The sequence below is a fragment of the Zalophus californianus genome, chromosome 2 (genome assembly GCF_009762305.2).
Source record: "Zalophus californianus isolate mZalCal1 chromosome 2, mZalCal1.pri.v2, whole genome shotgun sequence".
In the NCBI taxonomy this organism is placed as follows: Eukaryota; Metazoa; Chordata; class Mammalia; order Carnivora; family Otariidae; genus Zalophus; species Zalophus californianus.
In genome coordinates, this window is record NC_045596.1 from 124,934,684 (window position 1) to 124,956,803 (window position 22,120).

Sequence of the window (22,120 nt, forward strand, 5' to 3'; positions counted from 1 at the left end):
ATAACCAATTAAAATTATAACAGAAAATGATACTGATTATAATAGCAACAAAATTATAATATGCCTAGGAAAACACCTAACAAAAATATGTAAGCCCGTATTTATTTCCTAAGGCCACCTTAACAAAGTAGCATAAATTAAGTGGCTTAAAATAACAGAAATTCTCAAGGATCTAGAGCCTAGAGGTCTGAAATCACAGTATTGGTAGAGCCACACATGCTCTCTTTAAACTCTCAAAGGGAGGATGCTTTGCCTGTTCCATCTTCTGGTAGCCCCGGGTGCTCCGTGGTTTGTGCTGCATACCTCCAATCTTTGCCTCCATTTACACATGGTGCTTCCCCTAGGTCCCTGTGTCTTCACATGACTGCTTTCTTATAAGAACAATCGTACTGGATTACCGTCCAGCTCAATTCCTGTGTGACTTTATTTTAACTAACTACATCTGTAATGACCCTATTTCCAAGTAAGATCACATTCTGGGTGCTTTGAAAATAAGAAGTTAAGGGGCGCCTGGGTGGCTCAGTCGGTTAAGCATCCAACTCTTGATTTCACCTCAGGTCATGATCTCATGGGTTGTGGGACCGAGCCCCACACTGGGCTCCGTGCTCAGCAGGGGAGTCTGCTTGAAGGTTCTCTCCCTCTGCCCCCCCCTCAAATAAATAAATATGTCTTTAAAAAAAAGAAGAAGAAAATAAGAAGTTAGGATTAAGGGGGTTAAGATTTCAACAAATATTTGCAGGGGCACAATTCAACTTATAACAATCCCCAAAATCAAACTATGATTTTTTTTAAAGATTTATTTATTTGAGAGAGAGAGAAAGCATGGTGGGAGGGGCAGAGGGAGAGAGAGAATCCTTGAGAAGACTCCCCACTGAGCAGGGAGCCAGATGTAAGACTCCATCCTAGGATCCTGAGATCATGACCTGAGCTGAAATCAAGGGTCAGCTGCTTAACCAACTGAGCCACTCAGGCGCCCCTCAAGCCATTATTTAAGGACACAGAAGACCTGTGTCTAAGATGCAAATACAAAGACCATTAGAACAACCTGTCTTCAAATTGAGCATCAATTCTCCTACTTACTTGGCTTAGCAAGGAAAACTGCATGCCACGGGGAACGGAGAGAAGAGGATGGGTTTGGGGGCTTTTGACAGGATTTGGGCTTATGTTGGTGATTTGGGAGAGAGCTTAAGGAAGTGAGGGTTTGCTCTGGACTGGATGATGTCAGAAAGCAGAGGTAAGTGCTTGGGGGCTGTGAGTTATTGGAAATCTTGACTTTATCCAAGAGGTGTGAGAAACAAAGAAGTAATTCTGTAACTGGTAAATTAACAACATTCACATGTTATCTGGGAAGGGGATGTTAGGTCATCTTTGTGGTTTGCATGGTATCCTTATTTTTGTCTGTGTCATTAGGTAATTGCCTTGTTTTAGTCTTGCTCCATCACAAGCTCGGTGACCTCATGTGATGAGGTTCTGTGACATATTTGCCACCATCCAGATGTCACCAGGCAGTCACCAGCTGATGGCTATTTTAATGTTCTTTCCTTCATTTTACCTGAACTAGTGATGAAATGCACCATGATTATGAATGAGAATATTATAAAAATATCAATTCTACCCAAATAATTGATGAAATCACTTTGTAGAGTAAATAGACACAGTAAGGAGGACTATGGCAAATTAAAAAGTGCATGCTCCTGGCTAAAAGCATTAGCATTTGCGAAAGGACAAACAATTCATCCTTGGAACTGTTTCAGTCTCCATTCTATAATTAAGGTGGCCACACATTCTAGTTTGCTGGAAACCGTGTTGACTTACACCTATTGTCCCAGCTTCCAATCTAGTTAGGATTTTCCTCAGATTTTTCATTTTTTACTGAAGTATTCATTTTAATAAATATATTAAAAAATAAGCCAAAATTAGTTTGGTGAAGCTCCCCTGTGCACTTCCAGCTTCTGTCATAGTTATCATCTGGCAGTACGTGATGTTTATGTGCAGCAAATAGCTTCATTCAATATGAGGTTAATTCAAGAAATCAGTCTTCAATGACCCATCTCTCTTTTCCAAAGCTTTTCCAGAAATAATACAATTTACATCTTCCATTCAAGAACAGAATGCAGAGTACTCCCTGATAAAGCGAAGTGCGTGCCACAACAACAGCAGCTAGACCCAGCAATTTCTTTTGGTACCCAGCTACATTAGGGAAAGGGTTTTTTGGCGGGGGGAGGACTGAGTATATTTTTATTTACTAAGGACGCTCATCAGGGTGGTCTTGGAAATAGAAATGTAAATTAAACTCACTTTGTTATTTTTAGCAATAGCCTGGCTTTTAGTTGTACTTTCCCAGCTTACTGAGGTATAATTGGCAAATAGAATTGTAATGTACTTAAAGTGTACAATGTGGTGATTTGACATGGGCATACATTGTGAAAGGTTTCCCACACTCAGGTGGGGGATGTATTTGATGCCACCGCCCCTGCAGCCCACATGGTATACCAGAGAGTTGTGCTCTGGCCCCTGTCAGGGTTTCCAAGATGCACTGAACTTCCAGGCCTTGAGCTAGTGGAGTCAGTAAGAAACACGGCAAATTACAGACTAGGTGTATGTGAAACGTGTAAAGGAAATGGAGACTGAGCAGGCAACAGGAAAGAGCAGAGAGTGGCTTTATAACTTACACTTATTTTTGGTAGCATGTATTTATTCAGTCATTTATGTATTATTATGGACTCACAGAGATTTTTTAACCTTAGGGTTAAAATTCAATACTATTATTAGAGCTTGTTCTAGAATTTAGAATTTTTTATTCTAAATCATTACACTTTGCTTATTTGTAACCTCAGAAAGTGAGAAACTTAACTCATAATCTGCAATGTATTTACTTCTTTTTTTTTAATTTTTTTTTTATTGTTATGTTTGTTCGTGCCTAGTATACCTGTAAAATGGCTTCAGAATTGCTAACCCGTATCTTGTACGGTAACATTTTAATTTTGCAACAAACATTTTTTAATAGCCATCGACTCAAGAAATCTTTAACATTCAGTTAAAAATTAAGGACTGAGGGATGCCTGGGTGGCTCAGTCAGTTAAGCGTCTGCCTTCGGCTCAGGTCATGATCCCAGGGTCCTGGGATCGAATCCCATGTCAGGCTCCCTGCTCAGCGGGGAGCCTGCTTCTCCCTCTGCCTCTGCCGCTCCGCCTTCTTGTGCTCTCTCTCTCTCTATCTCTCTCTCTGTCAAATAGATGAATAAAATCTTTAAAAAAATTAAGGACTGAGTTTATTTCTCAAAATTTTTTCCAGTAGTTATTTTAAGAAGACTATGCCCAAAGATGATGACTTAAAATGTACAGACTCAGAAGATACCTTTAAGTATAATACCGTGAAGTAGGACATCGATTTAGATTCATTACTAAATGGATTTTTACTTATTTTCAAATCCAAGTTTTCTTTCACATGTTCTCCAAATTAAGTGATATCTATTAATGTGTTAACTCTATTGGCAGAAAGAGACAATATACAAAGTATATTAATATCATCAGATCTTATAAAGGGAAATATCAGGTAAGATAATTGTAAAAATGGTATGATTTTTTTCAATGTTTCATGGAATTAAAGTAAAGCTTTTTTGAAATTTTATTCTCAAAGGTGAGGCATCTGTTATTTTTTAAGTGCTTTTGTAAATTAAGTTAAAAAGTTCAACATTAAAAAATACAGCTTTTGTTTTTGCAAAATATCAGTAATAATATCAATATACATTTTGTGAAGAATGGGATTACGGCAAAAACAATGTCCTTACAAAATTAAGAAATATTTGGGGCAGAAATATTCTTGGAATTGATTGTAGTACACCCATAATTTAAAATGCAAATAAGCTGCAGTTGTGGAATTTCTCTCTCTCTCTCTCTCTCTCTCTCTCTCTCACACACACACACACACACACACACACACACACACACACTGGTGAACTGAGTTAGAATAACCTTACTACAGGGGCGACTGGGTGGCTCAATCGTTAAGCATCTGCCTTCAGCTCAGGTCATGATCCCGGGGTCTCAGGATCAAGCCCCGCATTGGGCTCCCTGCTCAGCAGGAAGCCTGCTTCTCCCTCTCCCACTCCCCCTGCTTGTGTTCCCTCTCTCTGTGTCTCTGTGAAAGAAAGAAAGAAAGAAAGAAAGAAAGAAAGAAAGAAAGAAAGAAAGAAAGAAAGAAAGAAAGAAAGAAAGAAAGAAAGAAAGAAAGAAAGAAAGAAAGAAAGGAAGGAAGAAAGAAAAAGAAAGAAAGAAAGGAAGAAAGAAAGAAAGAAAGAAAAAGAAAGAAAGAAAGAAAGAAAAGAAAAGAAAGAAAGAATAACCTTACTACAAAGTTTGGGGAATGAAGACAAGATTGAACCCGAAGCCATACTTCGGCATAGCGGTATGTACTTTCTCTCACTCCTGCCCATCATCAACCTGATTTCAGAAATGTTTTGCTTTTAAAGAATGACTTTGTAAATCAATGCTGTGAGTCCTCTAGATTTTCTTCATTTTCTTCAAAATCAATATGAAATCTTTACTAAAAATATTCAACAAAGGGAGTTGTCAAAAAATGCTATCTTTGATTTTATTGATTTGCACTGTATCAGGAAACAAAACTAGTCAACAGGAAGACACTGACATTTATTCATATAAAAGCAAGAGTAGCTTAAATAATATGTAAGATTTAATTCTGAAATTCTATAGTTTTGCTTTGGAGTATCTCGACTGGTAGGAACACTATGTTATGGGAGTTCTAATATTTAATTGAATAAGTTATGTTCTGGGATTCAATGAAACTGAAAAGATGCCTATGATTTTACACCATCTAAAGTTGATAAAACATTCAAAAATCATCTTAACATATTTGATACTTTTTTTCATGTAAAAATATTAAAGAATGGACTCTAACTGGAGGCTAACTATGAATATCTGTGAAAATATTGGGGTTGAAATATTTATGTATACTAATACAAAAAATTTTATGCTTGAGAATATTCTCCATTTAGCAGAATTTGCTTTGAGTTTACCTAATATGATCTACAGAGAAGATTCAATAGAAGGTGTCTATTTTAAATTTGTTAACCATAAATTGCAAAGTAGAAGTCTATTTCAGGCAGTTTTATGAAAAAAAAATTAGTAAAAAGAATGAGACTATATTTGAGAGAAATACCAATGGCATTGTAGCTATTGCCAATTCTTTAAAGTACATGATTTAAAAATGTGAATTAATGCTGAAGGAGGATCCAGTATTGCCCTGACTGACACCATTTTGCCTTCCACTTGTTCCTCTTAATTGCTTTGTTTTTCCCTCCAGCTTACCTGTTAACTCAGGCGAGGGACCAGGAGGACAAAACATCCAGTGATGGGAACTGAAACTACACCCTCAAGCAACAACAGCTACCCTAAGGCCATCAAGACCCTGTGTGATTGACCCCAAGACAATGATCAACCTAACTTCTGCTGCTCAGATGCATATACCCAGCCATCTTTGTTCCTCGTTTTTCCTGTATAAACTTAGCCTATTCACAGCACCTTGGAGATAGTTCTTGGGACACTAGTCTGCTGTCTTGTTGGTGTGGGCCTCCCTGAATTAAATCCCTTTCTTGTTTCACCACCACTGGTGCTTCTGCCCTTAGATTTTGTCAGTGGCAAGTGGTCAAACCTGGTCTGTTTGGGACCCCCGGGTCCAGGTGCTCCCGCACCCTAGGGCTCTGGTAACAATACCAAGAACAGTTATGCTGCGTATCTTCTTTTTAATGTTCAAATAATCAATAAAAAGGTGTTTTTGTATGTTGCATTAAGGCATGTAGATGTATGCTATTTTTAAGAAAGAATTTTATTTTTTGAAAATAGTTTTTAATAGAGTTATTGTATAGGTCCAATATAATAAAATTAAGAATTTTGTGGGGAAAAAATAATTTTAGTTATTTTTGGTGCCCCTTTTACTCTCACAGTTGTCTCAGTTTAGATAACACATTTTTCATCAGCCTTTTTGTGACCTGCTACTGTCTCTATATTTGCCAGTGTTTGGTGTAGGATCAAAGTCGGAAGCCTTTCCTATCTCAGTAAAACCCTTGCTAGCCTGTTCAGCTTGATTGGGCAGTCTGGTGTAAATCCTCTTAATTCAATGAACATTTCTCAAAAACTTGTGCTGGGTTTAGGGATGTGCTATAATCTTTGCTCTCAGGAGTCTTTTTTTTTTTAATTTTTTTCTTTTTCTGGTGAGTTAAAAGTTATGCACATGAAACAGTTCACTGAGACCAGGATAAATCAGTGCAAAATATTATCAAGAACAAAAATAAATGATGCAGACAAATTCAAGCTGGCGGAAGGGAATAAAAACACTAAGGATGACAGTTTTCTAGGAAAGATTTGAAAAGGTAGCTCTAGGACTGGTTGTCTAGACGACTGGCTAAATTTCGAACAGACAAGGAGAAAATGGGACAGGTGCCATGAACTAATGGAGGAGGCTTTCTTTGGGTAGACGAGGCAATGAGGTAAAGGTATATTGTAAGTAGCACAGAGCACCAGGTTAAAGACTTGAACTTCAGCTGAGGGTCTAGAAAGTCATGAACAACAGATGTGTAAGAGACCTAAGTAGAAGGGCCAAGCAATGCTAGGTGGATTGGAGAATGGGGACACTGACATCGGAGAAAATTCAGAGACGTATTAAGAAGTTTAGATTAGAGGTGATAAGGTCCTGGACTAGCAGAATGAATGTGAACATGAAAAAGAAAGGGACAAATCCAGAAAATGTTTTGAAGAGAAGGGAACTGGCTAACTATCTTATATAAGAAATATGAGTTTTTTAAAGAAATGTAATTCTTTGAGATTTAGCTCCGAGAATTGGTATCGGCTAGCCTGGGAGTCAAGATTCAACACGGACTTCCCTTCCATACAACCTGAACTAGTATGCTGTATTGATACAATCATCAGGTCACTAGATGTGCAGTAGGAAGGCGGCTCACTTAGTATCCATCCTAACAAACACACAGAATAAAATTTCTAACAGGGATTTCTTGTGTTCAATGAAGTCAGTAGTAAACCGTGACATGAATGTTGCCAGGATGCCCCTCACCTGGTCTGCACAATGTCAGAATCGGCCAGCATTAGTCACTCACGGGCAGTTCATGGGCCTCGTTAAAATGCAAACAAGGTAATACATGAAGCCATTAGGATCTATTAACACCTTGAACCGATTTAATTGATCAAATTAGCCAACCTATTCTCAAGCCTGAGGAAAAGAAGGATGCTAGCAAGGACAGCAGGGAGATTTTTTACGTGGGAGAAGAGAGACGATCAGAGAAGTCAGAAGGAGGCATCTGTAAGGCAGGGCCAGCGTAGGTTGCAAAGTTGCCTTGTTCTGGCCTGCACTGTGGGTCCTTCTTTCTAGAAAAATTATCCTCATTTTGTCTTCTGGGGATGTAAGAAGGAATAGGATAAAGAAGACCGGCCTGGAATCAGCAGATGCTATGTCAATCCAGCGCAGACGCTACATTGCTGTGTGTTCTCACTGCACCCTCCACTTAAGTTTTGATTTTTATAAAATGAGGTCTTTAGACCATTTAAGTAATGCCTGCTCAGCGACTCAATTCTATAAAATAGGTACCTTTTTATTTTCACAGTGTTTGTTTGTTTTTTGGTTTGTTTTTTTTTTTTTTTTTTTGGTGGTGGTATTTTTCTTCTAGTAAAGGGAGTATTATAAATAAACTCACACTTTTATCAAGAATATCACCTAGTTAAGATTCTGAAGTACCAATGATGTTTCAAAGACATATGTTCAGACTTTTTTACAGATTAGCCTGATATCTTGGTTTATGATGAAAATCTATAGGACCTATATTTGCATAAGGCAATCTCAGTTTTTCTTAAAGCTATATTTCACTTATTACAGAGTCCACATTGTCTGTTGCATTAGTCATCTAACTATATGAGGGATTCCACTTCCAGGCTAACCATTATATCATCATTGGAACAGTACTACATTTACAAATAGTTTAGTCTTTAATAGACATGTCAAAATGCAGAAGATGAAATTGATAAATCTCAGCCTATTCTATCCCTTTCATTCTCGTGGATTATAAGCCACTGTCAAGCTTCTGGAGTTTCATCGAATTATCATCCTGCTATCAAAAATAGAGTTACTTTTCTGATATCCTTGGCTTTTCTTTTATAGAGAATTACTTATAGAAATACCATTTAAGATATCAAATATGTGGGGCACCTGGGTGACTCGGTCGTTGGGCGTCTGCCTTCGCCTCAGGTCGCGATCTCAGGGTCCTAGGATCGAGTTCCGCATCGGGCTCCCTGCTCGGTGGGGGGAGCCTGCCTCTCCCTCTCCCACCCCCCTGCTTGTGTTCACTCTCTCGCTGTCAAATAAATAAATAAAATCTTTTAAGAAAAAAGATATCAAGTATGTTTTCAATGAAGATGAAGCCGCAGTTATATGCAGAGGAAAAGTGGAACTGGGGGGCGCCTGGGTGGCTCAGTTGGTTAAGCGACTGCCTTCGGCTCAGGTCATGATCCTGGAGTCCCGGGATCGAGTCCCACATCGGGCTCCCTGCTCGGCAGGGAGTCTGCTTCTCCCTCTGACCCTCTTCCCTCTCGTGCTATCTCCCATTCTCTCTCTCTCAAGTAAATAAATAAAATCTTAAAAAAAAAAAAAAAGAAAAGTGGAACTGGGATTGCTTGGGACAATGTGACATGTCAGGAGATTGCCTACCTGGCATTTATGCTGACGTAGTACATCCAAAATGTTCAATTTGAAAAATGCATCCGAATTTTTAAATACCTTAATATTGGTAGAATCTTCATGGACTAGCATTAGTAAGTGAAGAAGGAGGGAAGAAAGGAAGACAGGAAGGAAGGAAGGAAGGAAGGAAAATATATGGGTCAGGTTCTCAGTTTCAGATGACAGGGCAACCGTAGCTATATTCACCAGAAAGAGATTTATTAAGAGAGATAGACAACTCAAAAAATTGTTGGCACTGCAGAAGAAACAGATTGAAGGGGTTTCATGAGTCACTCTTTGTATCACCCCAGGAACAAGCTTGCCAAAATCGGGAAGCTCTGAATCAGGAAGCTACCCTACAGCCACTGACCTCAGAACCACCAGGCCAGGTCACTGCTGTGAGGAACCCTAACACGGTAAGTGCTTTGTACTTACTCTTTGCCCCTATCCGACTCATTTCTGAAGCAAAATTTTGTATGGGGAGGCTGAAAATATAGTTTTTGCATTATTATTATTACTATTATTATTATTATATTGGAAATGTGTATTTCACGATGTAGAATACTAGCCAAATGTACAGAGACTGCTCAAAAAAATTGGAAGAGACACAAATCAGAGTCCAATGTGAAATATGCTTAATAACCCCCAAACTTGAATGTTTAAGTATTAATTGCAGAAGGAGATAGCAATTTTGAAGGGAGGAGGCTTCAGCTACCACATTTGTTCAACTTTCTGCAAACCTATTTAGAATTCTGGTTCTTTACATTTTATCTTTCTGTTTTCTCTTAGCTGTTTAAAAGTCTTTTAGAATGAGAATTTTTGTTTTTTCCCCTCCTTTAGAGAGAGAGACGGAGACAGAGAGCATGAAGAGGGGTAGTGGGAGGGGCAGAGGGAGAGAGAGAACCCCAAGCAGGCTCCAGGCCCAGCACGGAACCTCAAGTGGACCAGTCCCTGGATCTGAGATCATGACCTGAGCCAAAATCAAGAGTTGGACACCTAACCCACTGAGCCACCCAGGCGCCCCAGAATGAAAATTTTTAATTCTTCAATATTCTTCCCATTGGAATAAAATGAAGAATTACTTCTGAAATGATGTCAGTCCCACACCATTTTATTGTATTTCTTTTCTTGATTATTTATATAGAAAAGTTTGGAAATGGTACAATTCTGTGTCTCCCTCCACTGTTCTGCAAGTATTAGTTTCTGGTAGCCTATTTCTCCAGACTGGAAATGAGTGGTCTTTTATATAAAAAGAATGGTTCCTATCAACATATTACTGAAAATTATTTACTTGACATGATTTTTATTTGAATAACAAAACCAAAACAAAAATAAAACCCCAAGTTCTTCAATTTCAGGAAAGAAAAAACACATACCTGAGAAATTTAAAAAACAAAAAAGGTTTCCCTTTAAATTGATGCTAGATGTTTGCAGGATTCTTGATGAATTTATTTAAAATCTAGAATTTAAAATCTAGATTAACATCACAATATTGGAAAACTAAAAAAAAAATCTAGATTACTTGGATACTTTTATAATAGAATGTTAAACCAGAATGATGACCATCCAAGTTAAGGCATTTGAAATTTTTCTTGTTCCCTAAAATAAGGAGGAATGCAATTTAATCCCTTTAGCAGCGAGGGGACATATTCTCTTCTTGCATATCAAATAGGCTACATTTCCTAGCCCCCTTGGATTTCAATGGGGCCAGGTGACAAGTTGTCTCCAATAGAATGTGAGCAGAGGTAATGTGTTCCAAGTTCAGACTAAAGCAGTTAAGAAATGGGTATGCTTTCTCCACATTCTCTTTTTGTCTACTGCCTGGATGTGAAGACTGCAGTAGTGGCCCTCAAGAGTGGCAAGGCTATTAAGATGGAAAAAGCCTGACTCTCTAGAAGACTGCATGGGGCAGAGTCCCTGCTGACTCAGGCTGGCCACTGAAGTAAGCAAAAAAGATATTATTACTTTAAGCCTGTGGGATTTTTAGGATTGTTTTTCAAAGCTGTTAACCTACCCTTTGAACATAGTGTGTTTGGGAGAAAGTAGTTAATATAAAAATTTGGTCTGCCTACTGTTGAAATAAATTCCGAGGCCCAAGATGGAGCTGCTCCTGCCTGGACCACCATGTCAGCAAACTGAAACTTAGATAACTTTCAGGCCCCTATAAATGCTCCACTAGACCAGAGAAACAGTCAGCCAATACCCAAATGCCAAGCCAAGTCTGGGCTCAATACTTATTTCCTTGTTCCTTTCCACCCCCAACAAGGTTGACTATGTGGCCCCAGCCGATATCTCCTATTTTTCTCTTCTTTGCTCTTTATTCTTTATCCTGGAAAAGCCTCTTGCCCTCCACCCCATTTTGCAGTTCTCTGAAGGAGATGATTCACTTCATGGAGTGTTAAAGTTTTATCACCTACATTGTCTTCTTTAATCGTTTTTTTCACACTGATAAGAGTTTCCATCATTCATATTTATGCAAAAGTATACTGCAAGTACCGAAGCATATTGCAAACTTAATATATGATTGTTATTAACAGCTTTAATAAAAATATTCATAGTTAGAGAGAATTCAGTATTGCAGTAGTGTGTTTTGGAATGGAAGTTGGGAATAGGAATGGATAGACAAAGAAGAATCCACTGAAATCTGACTTTTCTGAGAGGTAGTCCATGTTGCGAGATCATAGCTGCATGATTATTCTAATAGCTGAATTTATTAAGAAAAATACAGATTCATAAGAGAATGCAAAACATAAGACATAGATGACTTAAAAGAGGTAACAAACCTGAATCTTGACTCTTCCTTGTTTCTGGATTTTTTTTTCTTAATGCACTTTTATTTAATTTGGCTTAGCTATTTTAAAGATTGTATTACTCTAGTCAGAAGCAGCATTTTAGAACTCAGCTGGGTCACAGGGACTTTCTCACCACTCCATCCTAATTTGCAGTTTTGCTATAATAAAAGCCCTAAATATATTGCTACTGTCTAGACGTTTTATCTGAAACAAGTGTCCTTTGTAGTCTCAGAGGACTTTTCTATTTTATTTCCAGTAAATCAAAGTCTGTGAAGAGCTTTGGCTCTTATTAAGACATACCCTTCACAGTCCAGTGACTGCCAACAGTGGCAAGCCATTGACAGTTCATTTACATATAAGTGATGACTTCCATCAGGTAGTTGGCTCAAAAACACAATGGACATTTAGAGCATATCCAATATTTCTTGTTCTTTGATGAGCACCAAGTGCCAATTTTTATATAGAAACTGACTATTGAGAAGTGAAGCCTTCTTTTCCCTGACCTTACACTGTCTTCTGGGCTCTAGAGTGACATATTGTCACTGAACTTTAATGGAGGATCACACCTCGAAAAGACATTCAGTAGCCCTACCTCAGTTTGCTGAAAGTCAAGAACAATAGTCAAATGTAGGAAATAGAAGACAAGAACAATCATCACACTTTGTTAAAGGAAAAATAAACTTCTATATCCTGCCCCCAATTGTCGTAATCATAATTTTTATATTTTATTTTTATAAGGTAACTTGGATATTTTTATATTCATTGCTTTCTCTTATAAGTATATTTGCCGTTTGAATTAGTGACACTCACTAGGAAATCCTGTATTTTAGTTTGTAGGTGCCTTTCATTATAATTCTATGTTTTTGCTCCCAAATTTTTTTTTAATCGTGAAAGCAGAAATCTAGCCAAATTTTTATCCTAATAATGCTATAAAAAGGAGCAGGCTGATGATCTGTTACTATGCTGGAACTCAACTCATGTGTGATTTTTTTCCTTTTTTTTTTTTATTGTGCACTTTCCAGATTTCAACACTGAAAGTATTGAAATAAAAACTTTTTTCTTTAAAATGAAACCCTCTCAATTACCAACAGAGAGAATATGGATAATTTAATTTCATAAATACGCTAATGTCTACATTTTAGCTCGCCATCGCTTATTCCCCCCATCAAATGTTTTACTGCAAACATTTTCTGGTTAGAGGATCAGCATGTTTTTTAACCCAGCTTGGTTCTGGTTTTGGTGAGGCCATGACTTAACATGATTCCTGTAACTGGCTTTTCTAAAGATTTTATTCTAATAACTTCCATATGGATTCTACCCTAAACCCTATTGCATAAAGTAGCCTGAGAGAGATTTTAGTCTTAAACCGGAGTCGATTACAGAAGTAATAGATCAGAGGTAAGAACTGAAAAAATGAAACACACGCAGTTCCTGCCTCTATTCATATCTAGTCTCCACATTAGGTACAGGTTCTGTTCCTTCACTATCCTTCACTTGTTTCTCCAACCCCATTCATAGAAGGAGGGGGCGGGGGGAGAGAGGGATTGATGGACAAATGATGGATAGACAGATTAAAATGAAATGCAAGATTCTTAAGAAATTAGTGTTAGCCGCTGTGCTTCAAATCCTTTCCGAACTAAGGCAGGTAATTCAGGAGCACTTAAACTGACTTCAAGTTTTTCACTCAAGTGAGGAATGAGAATAGGGAAAAATAATAGTATGACCACACTAATAAAGTCATATAGTTTAAAACATATTCTGAGAAACCATATCCAAAAAACTTAAGTGAGTTTTTAGAAATAAAAGTCTTAAATTTTCTTCATGGCATTTATTGGTAATGGAACACAAGAAATTAAAGTCCAATGAAAGGAATACTTGATACTAGGTGGTTTCAACTTCAGTGTGATAAAACAGTAGCTTTTAATGAAGAAGATCCAATGAATGGTTCAACCAAAGATATTTAGAAATTATAAAATGACTTGTTGAAATCTTTCTTTCGCTGTCCAGAGATGCTTGTCATTTTTTTCCTGGTGATATATAATTAACCCATGGCTGATGTTAACATATCTCTTTGGGTAGATAGGTTAAACTCTTAAGATAATAAAATTGTATTGAAACATTATTCTGCTTCTGGTGATAAATGTCTCATTTTTCTTTCTCTTATAGATCTGGATACTAACTTTCCAACAATCCGGATGTTAGCTCTCTTGAGTATTGGATGTCCATTCACTATAAGACAAATATACAATTACATCAGTCAATTTTGAATTAATATAGCAATGTGTCATGCTTTTGAAAACATAAAAATCACATGAAATAAATTACAGTTGTGCTAGAACATTCAGAAGATTTGACTTGGACACATTTCCTTCAGGTGTTTTGCACTACATTCTATATCATGCCAAGACACTTAGCAAGGGTTACTGTGAGACCAAACAGCTGAGAGAGGGATGGCAGAACCTGGATTCCATCAACATACAGCTTGAAATAAATTAGATGCAACGTGTGTTTGACCATAAAAGCAACAGTATTGATTTTTTTTTTGCAATACAATATACTCAGCTCTGATACTGATAGTCAAATCAATATAAACCACTATTCATATAGATTGCTTATACTAGGTCCATCCTTAGGTATAAAATGACTTTCCAAATGAGAAATAAAAGCCATAGATATACTATGTCCACCATTATACACAGCACTAATTTACAGATAGGGCAGTGTATTTTTGCCTTTTGAGACCTTTCATTGTTACAAAACAAAAACATGACTGAAAAATAGTTTGTTATGAAAAGAACAATGCACATTTATACTAAAAGGAATTTAATGACTTGATGTGTTGTAAAAGAAGAATCAGGGCATTGTTGCTGTTTTTTATGTTTATCTATATTGTCATCAGACAAATAGCAAGGCTTATAATAACAAAACTAAATTATACTACATTCAGAGTACTTATAAAATAATTAGTAATTATCATTGCAACTGTGATCATTGGCAACCACCAACTGGTGTTCTAATCTAGTAGTCATACAAGATCAGCATGTTAGTTCTAAAGATCAGATCTTAGGAAAAAATGATCTCCTATTGTGATCTTTCTTAAAATTATATACAATACCAACCATACATTTCATCAGACAGAAGATATTTAAAACATAGGATTTCTCAAAATAGGTAAAATAGAAAAAAGTGAATATAATGGCCCAAGCTCTTGTTCTTATACATTTGTCAGTCAATCCAGATTTAATACTCAATCTTAGTTTCCTTATTTTTGAAATGGGGATAATATCTATCTTGTCTGGTTGTTGAAAGGATCCAAAAAAGATAACATGTGTAATAATACTGTATTAATATTGACTCATCAATTATAACAAATATACCATACTAACTCAGGGTGTTAATAATAGGGAATGGGAGAAGGGGGCTGCAGGTGAGGGGGGATATAGGAACACACTCTACTTTCCACCATTATTCCTAAAAACCTAAAACTCCTCAAAAAAATAAAGTCTATTAGTTTATTTTTTTTATTTTTTTAAGATTTTACTTATTTGTTTGACAGAGAGAGAGACAGTGAGAGATAGTGAGAGGAGGAACACAAGCAGGGAGAGTGGGAGAGGAAGCAGGCTTCCCGCGGAGCCGGGAGCCCGATGCGGGGCTCGATCCCAGGACCCCGGGACCATGACCTGAGCCGAAGGCAGACGCCCAACAACTGAGCCACCCAGGCGCCCTGAGTCTATTAGTTTTAAACAAGATATGTCTGACACTTCATAAGTATTCAAAATATAGTTGCTGTATTATTATTATTTATATCATGATGTTATAATATATAGGCTTTATAAAGGTATTTCACTAATAATTGTGTGAGATAATAGAAAAATACATATATTGGTCTCTGTCCCTGGTTCTTGGCACGGAGCTCCTAAAACCCTTGTAATTTTCTAAGTGATAAGAGCACTAGGAGCCTCTTTTGTTCTCCTGAGGTGACTCTAGGTGAGCTCCTTGATGAGGGGTGGTCACTGGAAAGAACAAGCCATGATTAGAAGCCTGGAACTTTCAGTACCCTCTTCTGAGAGAAGGAAGGAAGAGGGGCTGAAAATGGAGTTAATGATGGATCATGCTTACTTCAGAAAACCTCCATAAAAATCCCAATAGTAGGGCATTCTGAAAGCTTCTAGGTTGATGAACGTATCCACACCAGAGCGTGACTATACCCCAACTCCACAGGGACAGAAGCTCTACACCCAGAATCCTCCCAGATCTCGTCCTATGTATCTCTTCATCTGGCTGTTCAACTGTGTCTTATCAATCCTTTAATAAACTGGTAAACGTAAGTGTTTCACTGAGTCCTAAGAGCTGCTCTAGTAAATTAATCAAAACTAAGGAAAGGGTTGTGGGAAACTCTGATTTCTAGCCAAGTTGAACAGAAGTTGTGGGTAACCTGGGAACCTACTACGTGCAATCTGCATCTGAAGTAGGGGGCAGGCTCTTGGGATTGAGCCCTTAACTGTGGGATATGATGCTCTCTCCAGATAGATAGTGTCAGAATTGAATTAACTAACAGGACACCCAGCAGGTGTCCAAGAATTACTTGTTGGTGTGGGGGCAAAGAAAACCTCACACACTGATGACTAGATTCTTGGTGATCAGAAGTGGGATTGGGAGCCAAATCCTAAATTGTAGCATCCATTATTTCACAAATATTTCAATTAAACAAAGAATCATTTAATTTTAGAGAGAATAAAAATATACATGACATATTTTTAATCTTTCAAAGTAAATATTCTTGACCTTCATTTTTGTCATATGGCAGAGAACAATCCTTTTGACTTAAAAAGTCAAATCCTGAATTAATTATTATATATATTTTAGTCGCATTGCTAAGCTGGAAGAGAAGGAAGAAAATGCAGAGGCCAAAAACAAAGTATAATCAGTAAACTTAGTGGATATTTGAAAGCCAAAACCAGTTTTGTTTTGGTTTGGTTTGGTTTGGTTTTTTTGGTCTGAGGTTTTCTGCAGAACCCTGTGTACTTGAACTTCATTCAGCCTTGTAAGAGGAGTGGGGACAGGAGATAGAGCACAGGGTCCACCCAAAATGGAGAGTTCAGCAGGAGACCACAGTGGAGGGCTTGGGCCTCAGAGGGATAGGGTATCAGAGTAGGCAGGATGAGGTTAAGAGAGAGAGAGAGAGAGAGAGAGGAGGGAAGGGAAGGGAAGGGAAGGGAAGGGGAGGGGAGGGGAGGGGAGGGGAGGGGAGGGCAGAGGGAGGTGAAGAGAAGGAAAAGAAAAAAACACTTCAGAGAAAAACAGCAAGGAAACTTTCTTATCTCTAGGAGGCTGGGTAAATAGAGCAGAACCCCAAACCTGGCCCTGGTTTGATGTTCCAGTTCCTATCACCTGTGTGTCCAAAAATATCTCAATAAATTTAGGGTTTGTTGGGCTCCAAGAACAAATGAAAAACCTCTACAGAAGAAAGCAACTTCAACCAAGGCTTTTAAAATATGTCACAGAAACATATTTAGTAAATACCTATATGTTACAATGTTGCTTTAAATGGAAAAGCAGATTACAAAGCAGTATCTACAATATGATCCCAGGTTTTTAAAAAAGTTATATGCATAGGAAAACACCCATAATATTATATAGCAGAATATTAATAGTGGGTGGAATTATAATTTAGTTTTAGTTCTGTTTATCCATATTCTCAACAGTAGATATTATCTATGTAAAAATAACAATTTTAGAGATTTTTCGAGTTTCTAGATTGGAATATATGGTGGACAGTCATTTTTACTGTAGATAATGAATAAATAATCAGAAGTTAGATATCTTTGTTTATACTAGAATAATTTAAAGAAATGATTTTATATTGAAAAAGTATTCAAATTAAAAAGATAATATGCTAAAAATACGCATTTCATAGGCTGCATTTTCAGAGAAGAATACTAAAATTTTCTCAAAGATTCAAAGTATGCTTTGTGATCTGTTTTCTTTTCAACCACCTCCAGACTCTCATGCTCAAGTCTATTTCATTATTTCTCATACAATCTCTCTGACCTCTTCAAGGTTATTTATTATTCTACACTATTGGCTACTTCTTGTGAACGCTTCAAAATGAATCTTTGTAGAGCAACTTGTAAAGAAAACGAATACGGATTGTGTAAAAAGTAAAATATACATTTAGGTCATTGTATCCATGGAGCCTTATTTGCACAGGGTCATGCTAAGTGCTAGGAGCTAAGACCTCTCTGAGTCTCCATTTCCTAACTCAAAAACAATAAACAAACAAAAAAAACCCCTGCAATTATTATGTTACTCATCGAGATTTAGTTAGAAAAAATAAAAATGAAAGCAACTACATAACTTGGTATTATGGCCCTGCCTGCCAGATTCTTGTAGTCAATATATAGCAAAAGTATCATCGTAGATGACAAATGATTAGGGACATATTTGAGTAGTTACATTTGATGCTAGTATACAGCAGGGGCCCAAGTGTGAAACTACATTTTGTGCACCTTAGGACTTCAAACAGGAGTATGCCCAGCAGACTGGCAGAGCAAATCCTCCATGGACCCCTTTGCAAAGAAAGACCAAGAAATCCTCTTGGGGAAAAACTCTTAATAGAAGAAGAGTTAGCTGAGTATTTTCATCTTGATGGAATAAGACAGTGGCAGCTGCCTGGGATGGGTGTATTTATGTAATCTGAATTGCCTCTTGTTAAGATGATTTTGCTTTGACTCTTCCACTCCCCTGTTCCCTATCCAGCTACGCCCCCGTCCCCGTCCCCCCCCCCCCCGCCCCCCGGGGAGATTCTGGCCAACAACTTTTGTGAGAAAGGCCCCAGTGAGAAAATGGCAGAGCTAACAAATCGGTTTTCTTACACCATGTCCTGGGGTACTGAGAGCACAGGGTATCCGTGCTGAGAGGGAGGGAACAGTGGTACAAAGTCCGGGAAAGAAGCTTTCTCCTTCAGCCGGTTGGAATCAGGGCAGCATGGTCTGCGCAGGTGCTGATGGCAAGGGCAGCAGCAAGACACCTTCAGCAGGTCTCCTGCACTGCAGACTGACAGCAGAATGCGGAATGCTGTGCTACCGCCTCGGGTGGCGTATTTATGAGCGTACATGAAATGTCCTCGAAACAACCACGGTTATGGGGACTGCCTTCAAAGAAACTAGAGCTTGCATAAGTGTAGGTAGAAAATTCTGTGTGAACACTTTTCTACATAGTGTTTCGTATATAATGTCTACATATACACGTGTGCCTATACGTAGTTGGATATTACTTTGAAATATTAAATGTTTGCTTCCGACTCTTCACCGCTCCTAGCTCCTGGCTCTGCCATTACAGGCAACAGTGATGGTTTTCTTGAGGGTGACTGAAAATAAATCACCTCGTTTCTAACATGTATCAATTTTGAAACAAGGAAAAAATTATAAATTGCTAATAAACATTCCATTCTTGAGTTTTTGAACAGTCAGCTTCCTCTTTGTAATCTCTAAAGATCGAAAACATCGCTATTTACTAAGCATATCTATTTATAATGAGGTGAGTTATTTTGCGACATTCTACATATGCACTGCCCAGCAGCAGAAGAATCCTAGAACAAACAGGACAATGACATTTCAAGGAGGAGGTTCTAAAACACAAAGGAAAAACAATACTTTCAAAAGCAAGGCTTCCACTTGGAAGAGTACAGCTTTGCTCAAAATGTATAGCATTTGGGGGATCCAAGACACCAGAATCTGAAGAACTTAGCACATGGAGTCTTTTCCAAGTTACAGAGAATAGGAATTGGACTAGCAAACTGGTGGAAAACAAAAGAGGAGCTACTGATGCTCTCATGAGAAAGGGTCAGGCACCCTAACCCTCTGCACCTTGCCCTGGGGAAATGGAAAAAAGGAAATCTCAATGACCAAAAGCACATAGAGTTTGCGGAAAGATTTAGAGTAAAGGGTTTTGTTTTGTTTTGTTTTGTTTTGTTGTGTTGTGTTGTGTTTTTAAAGGTTTTATCTATTCACCTGACAGAGAGATAGAGAGAGAGCACAAGGAGGCATAGTGGCAGGCAGAGGGAGAGGGAGAGTAAAGGGGTTTTGTTGAAGGGGCTGCCATCCTTTTGAAAAAACCAAGTGGCCAATATGGTGCTGCCAACAGGAGCTGTGGAGAGGGTTTAGATAATGGTCGTGCAGTCTTACAGAACAAACAGCAGCCCAATGTGGTATGAGGAGAGCTACTGAGATGGCTGAGGTTCCCACGTGGGACTTTTGAGAAGACTGGCTGACTGAAGGAGGCAGAGGTCAGGACAGCCAGGGAACTGAGTATATGCACTTCTCTACTGGAGTTATGGCAGAGACTGAGGACGGATGCCCGTGAATGATTCCCAGGGTTCAGGCGGCATGAGTTAGACTTCAGGAGGCCAGCAAAGAGAAGAGATCACACTGAGGATGTCTGTCACAAGATGAAAGGAGATGGGGAGCAGTGCTGTTATAAGTGGGGGCCTGGCACAGAGTAAGTAAGAATCAAGGACACAATTCGATGGTATCTATAGGCAATAAGAGCAACATAAAAACATGAAAGTTAGAGATGTAGCTTATAGAATACTAAGAGGAAAGCAGTCTGATTACTAATAGGGAAATCTTTTCTATGTGAAAGACTTGAATATGAAACTCTACTTACTGTGCAATCTGAAAATATGAATTTCATCAAAATTGGCATCAACTCATTGAAGGGGGAGAGGGAAAAGGAGCTGACCTAAGTAACTTGAGAAAACAATGTTTTGACTGGAAACTGGAGGCTAATAACAAAATGCAAATGGACAGATGCAGATGGATACATACAGAAATAATTATAACTATGTTTACAAACTTGGCTTAGTATTCATATTATATTTCCTAGATCTGTCTACTGAGGGATCCCGGAAACCTTAGCAACAATGAACACATCCAGTGCCCAGACTTTGGTTTCTAAAGACTATTCTCCAATAAAAGGAACCAAGAGTTGGACTGCCTGGGTGGCTTGGTTGGTTAAGCATCTGACTCTTGATTTCAGCTCAGGTGATGATCTCAGGGTTGTGAGATTGAGCCCTGCGACGGCCTGGAGCAGCGGAGCCTGCTTAAGATTCTCTCTTTCTCTCTTCCTCTGCCCCTCCTACTTCTTTCTTCACACACACCGCCCCCCCCACCAAAAAAATAAAGGAACCAAGAGTCCTTGGAGAAATGGCCATCTCTAGGGCAAGCGCAGGGACGAAATGAGTCTGCAGAATCTTGTAATGCCAGAAAGTAAGGAAGTGCTCAGAAAACAAAAAGATAGCAGGAGGGGAAGAATGAAGGGGGGTATGTCAGAGGAGGAGACGAAGAACCATGAGAGACGATGGACTCTGAAAAACAAACTGAGGGTTCTAGAGGGGAGGGGGGTGGGGGGATGGGTTAGCCTGGTCATGGGTATTAAAGAAGGCACATTCTGCATGGAGCACAGGGTCTTATACGCAAACAATGAATCACGGAACACTACATCAAAAACTAATGATGTAATGTATGGTGATTAACATAACATAATAATAAAAAAAAAGAAAACAAAAGGATGGGGGTATTTCAAAGGGTGGAAGGAACCAACCTGAAAAATCACCCAATGTCTGAAACTGGAACAATTTGAACAACAACAACAAAAGAATGTATATTAGATTATAACTCAAAGTATAAAAGAAATATACATGAGTACATGTAAATAAATGATTGAATAAATGGGGGGAGAAAAAATCTTCATTACATAACAATTCTACATAAGTTATATAGATATTCCCACTTTCCAGAGGAAATGTTTCATTTCCCACCCATACCTCCTTGAGTGTGAGCTGGATTTAGTTATGGGATTTCAGAAAATAGACTGCAGAAAGTGGGTCGGGGGGAAAGTAACTAATAGTGAGTGGAGAAACCTGGCAAACACTACCTTGGCCAGTTGATCAAGGTTTATATCACCAGGTTAATAAGTCATATTGGTGGCATGTTCCTGCTAATATGATGTGATGAGAAGGGCATTTCACCTCTGTGATATTCTTTCAAAAAACATATAACCTCAGCATTTAAAAACAATAATGACAATGAGAATAATAGCTTCCATTAATGTACATTTATTCTTTGCCAGGCACTGTGCTGAGTGCTTTACTCATATTATCTCAATTTATCTTTCTACCAATACCAGATGCTATCATTATTATTTATAAGAAATTAAGACTCATAATACTAACATGTCTCATTGGGCTATAGGTAATGTTTGATCCACATATGAATTGCAGAACCTTTTATAACTTACTGGAAACCATAGCACTATTTAAATCACTCATTTTTAAAGTAGGTCTATGTTACATTATATTATTATCTGTCTTTTTTTTAAAGATTTATTTATTTATGTATTTAGGTGGGGGGAGGGGGGAGAGAATCCCAAGCAGACTGCACTGACCGCAGGGCTGGATACGGGACTCCATGACCCTGAGATCATGACCTGAGCAGAAACCAGGAGTTGGATGCTTAGCCAACTGCACCACTCAGGCACCTCTATTGTTTGCCTTTTTATATGTTTGTCCTGTATCTTCAAAATACCAG

At 38.2% G+C, this 22,120-nt stretch overlaps 1 protein-coding gene across 3 annotated transcripts in view; it reads right to left on the bottom strand.

Moving 5' to 3' along the window:
• Positions 1-13,362: 13,362 nt before the first annotated feature.
• Positions 13,363-22,120, bottom strand: part of IQCM (IQ motif containing M) — a 453,243-nt gene continuing 444,485 nt past the window's right edge. For all 3 annotated transcript variants that reach the window (XM_027599769.1, XM_027599770.2, XM_027599768.2), the window contains one exon: positions 13,363-13,760. In XM_027599769.1, the coding sequence (XP_027455570.1) occupies positions 13,651-13,760 (110 nt within the window). In that variant the 3' untranslated portion in view covers positions 13,363-13,650. The remainder of the gene's footprint in view (positions 13,761-22,120) is intronic.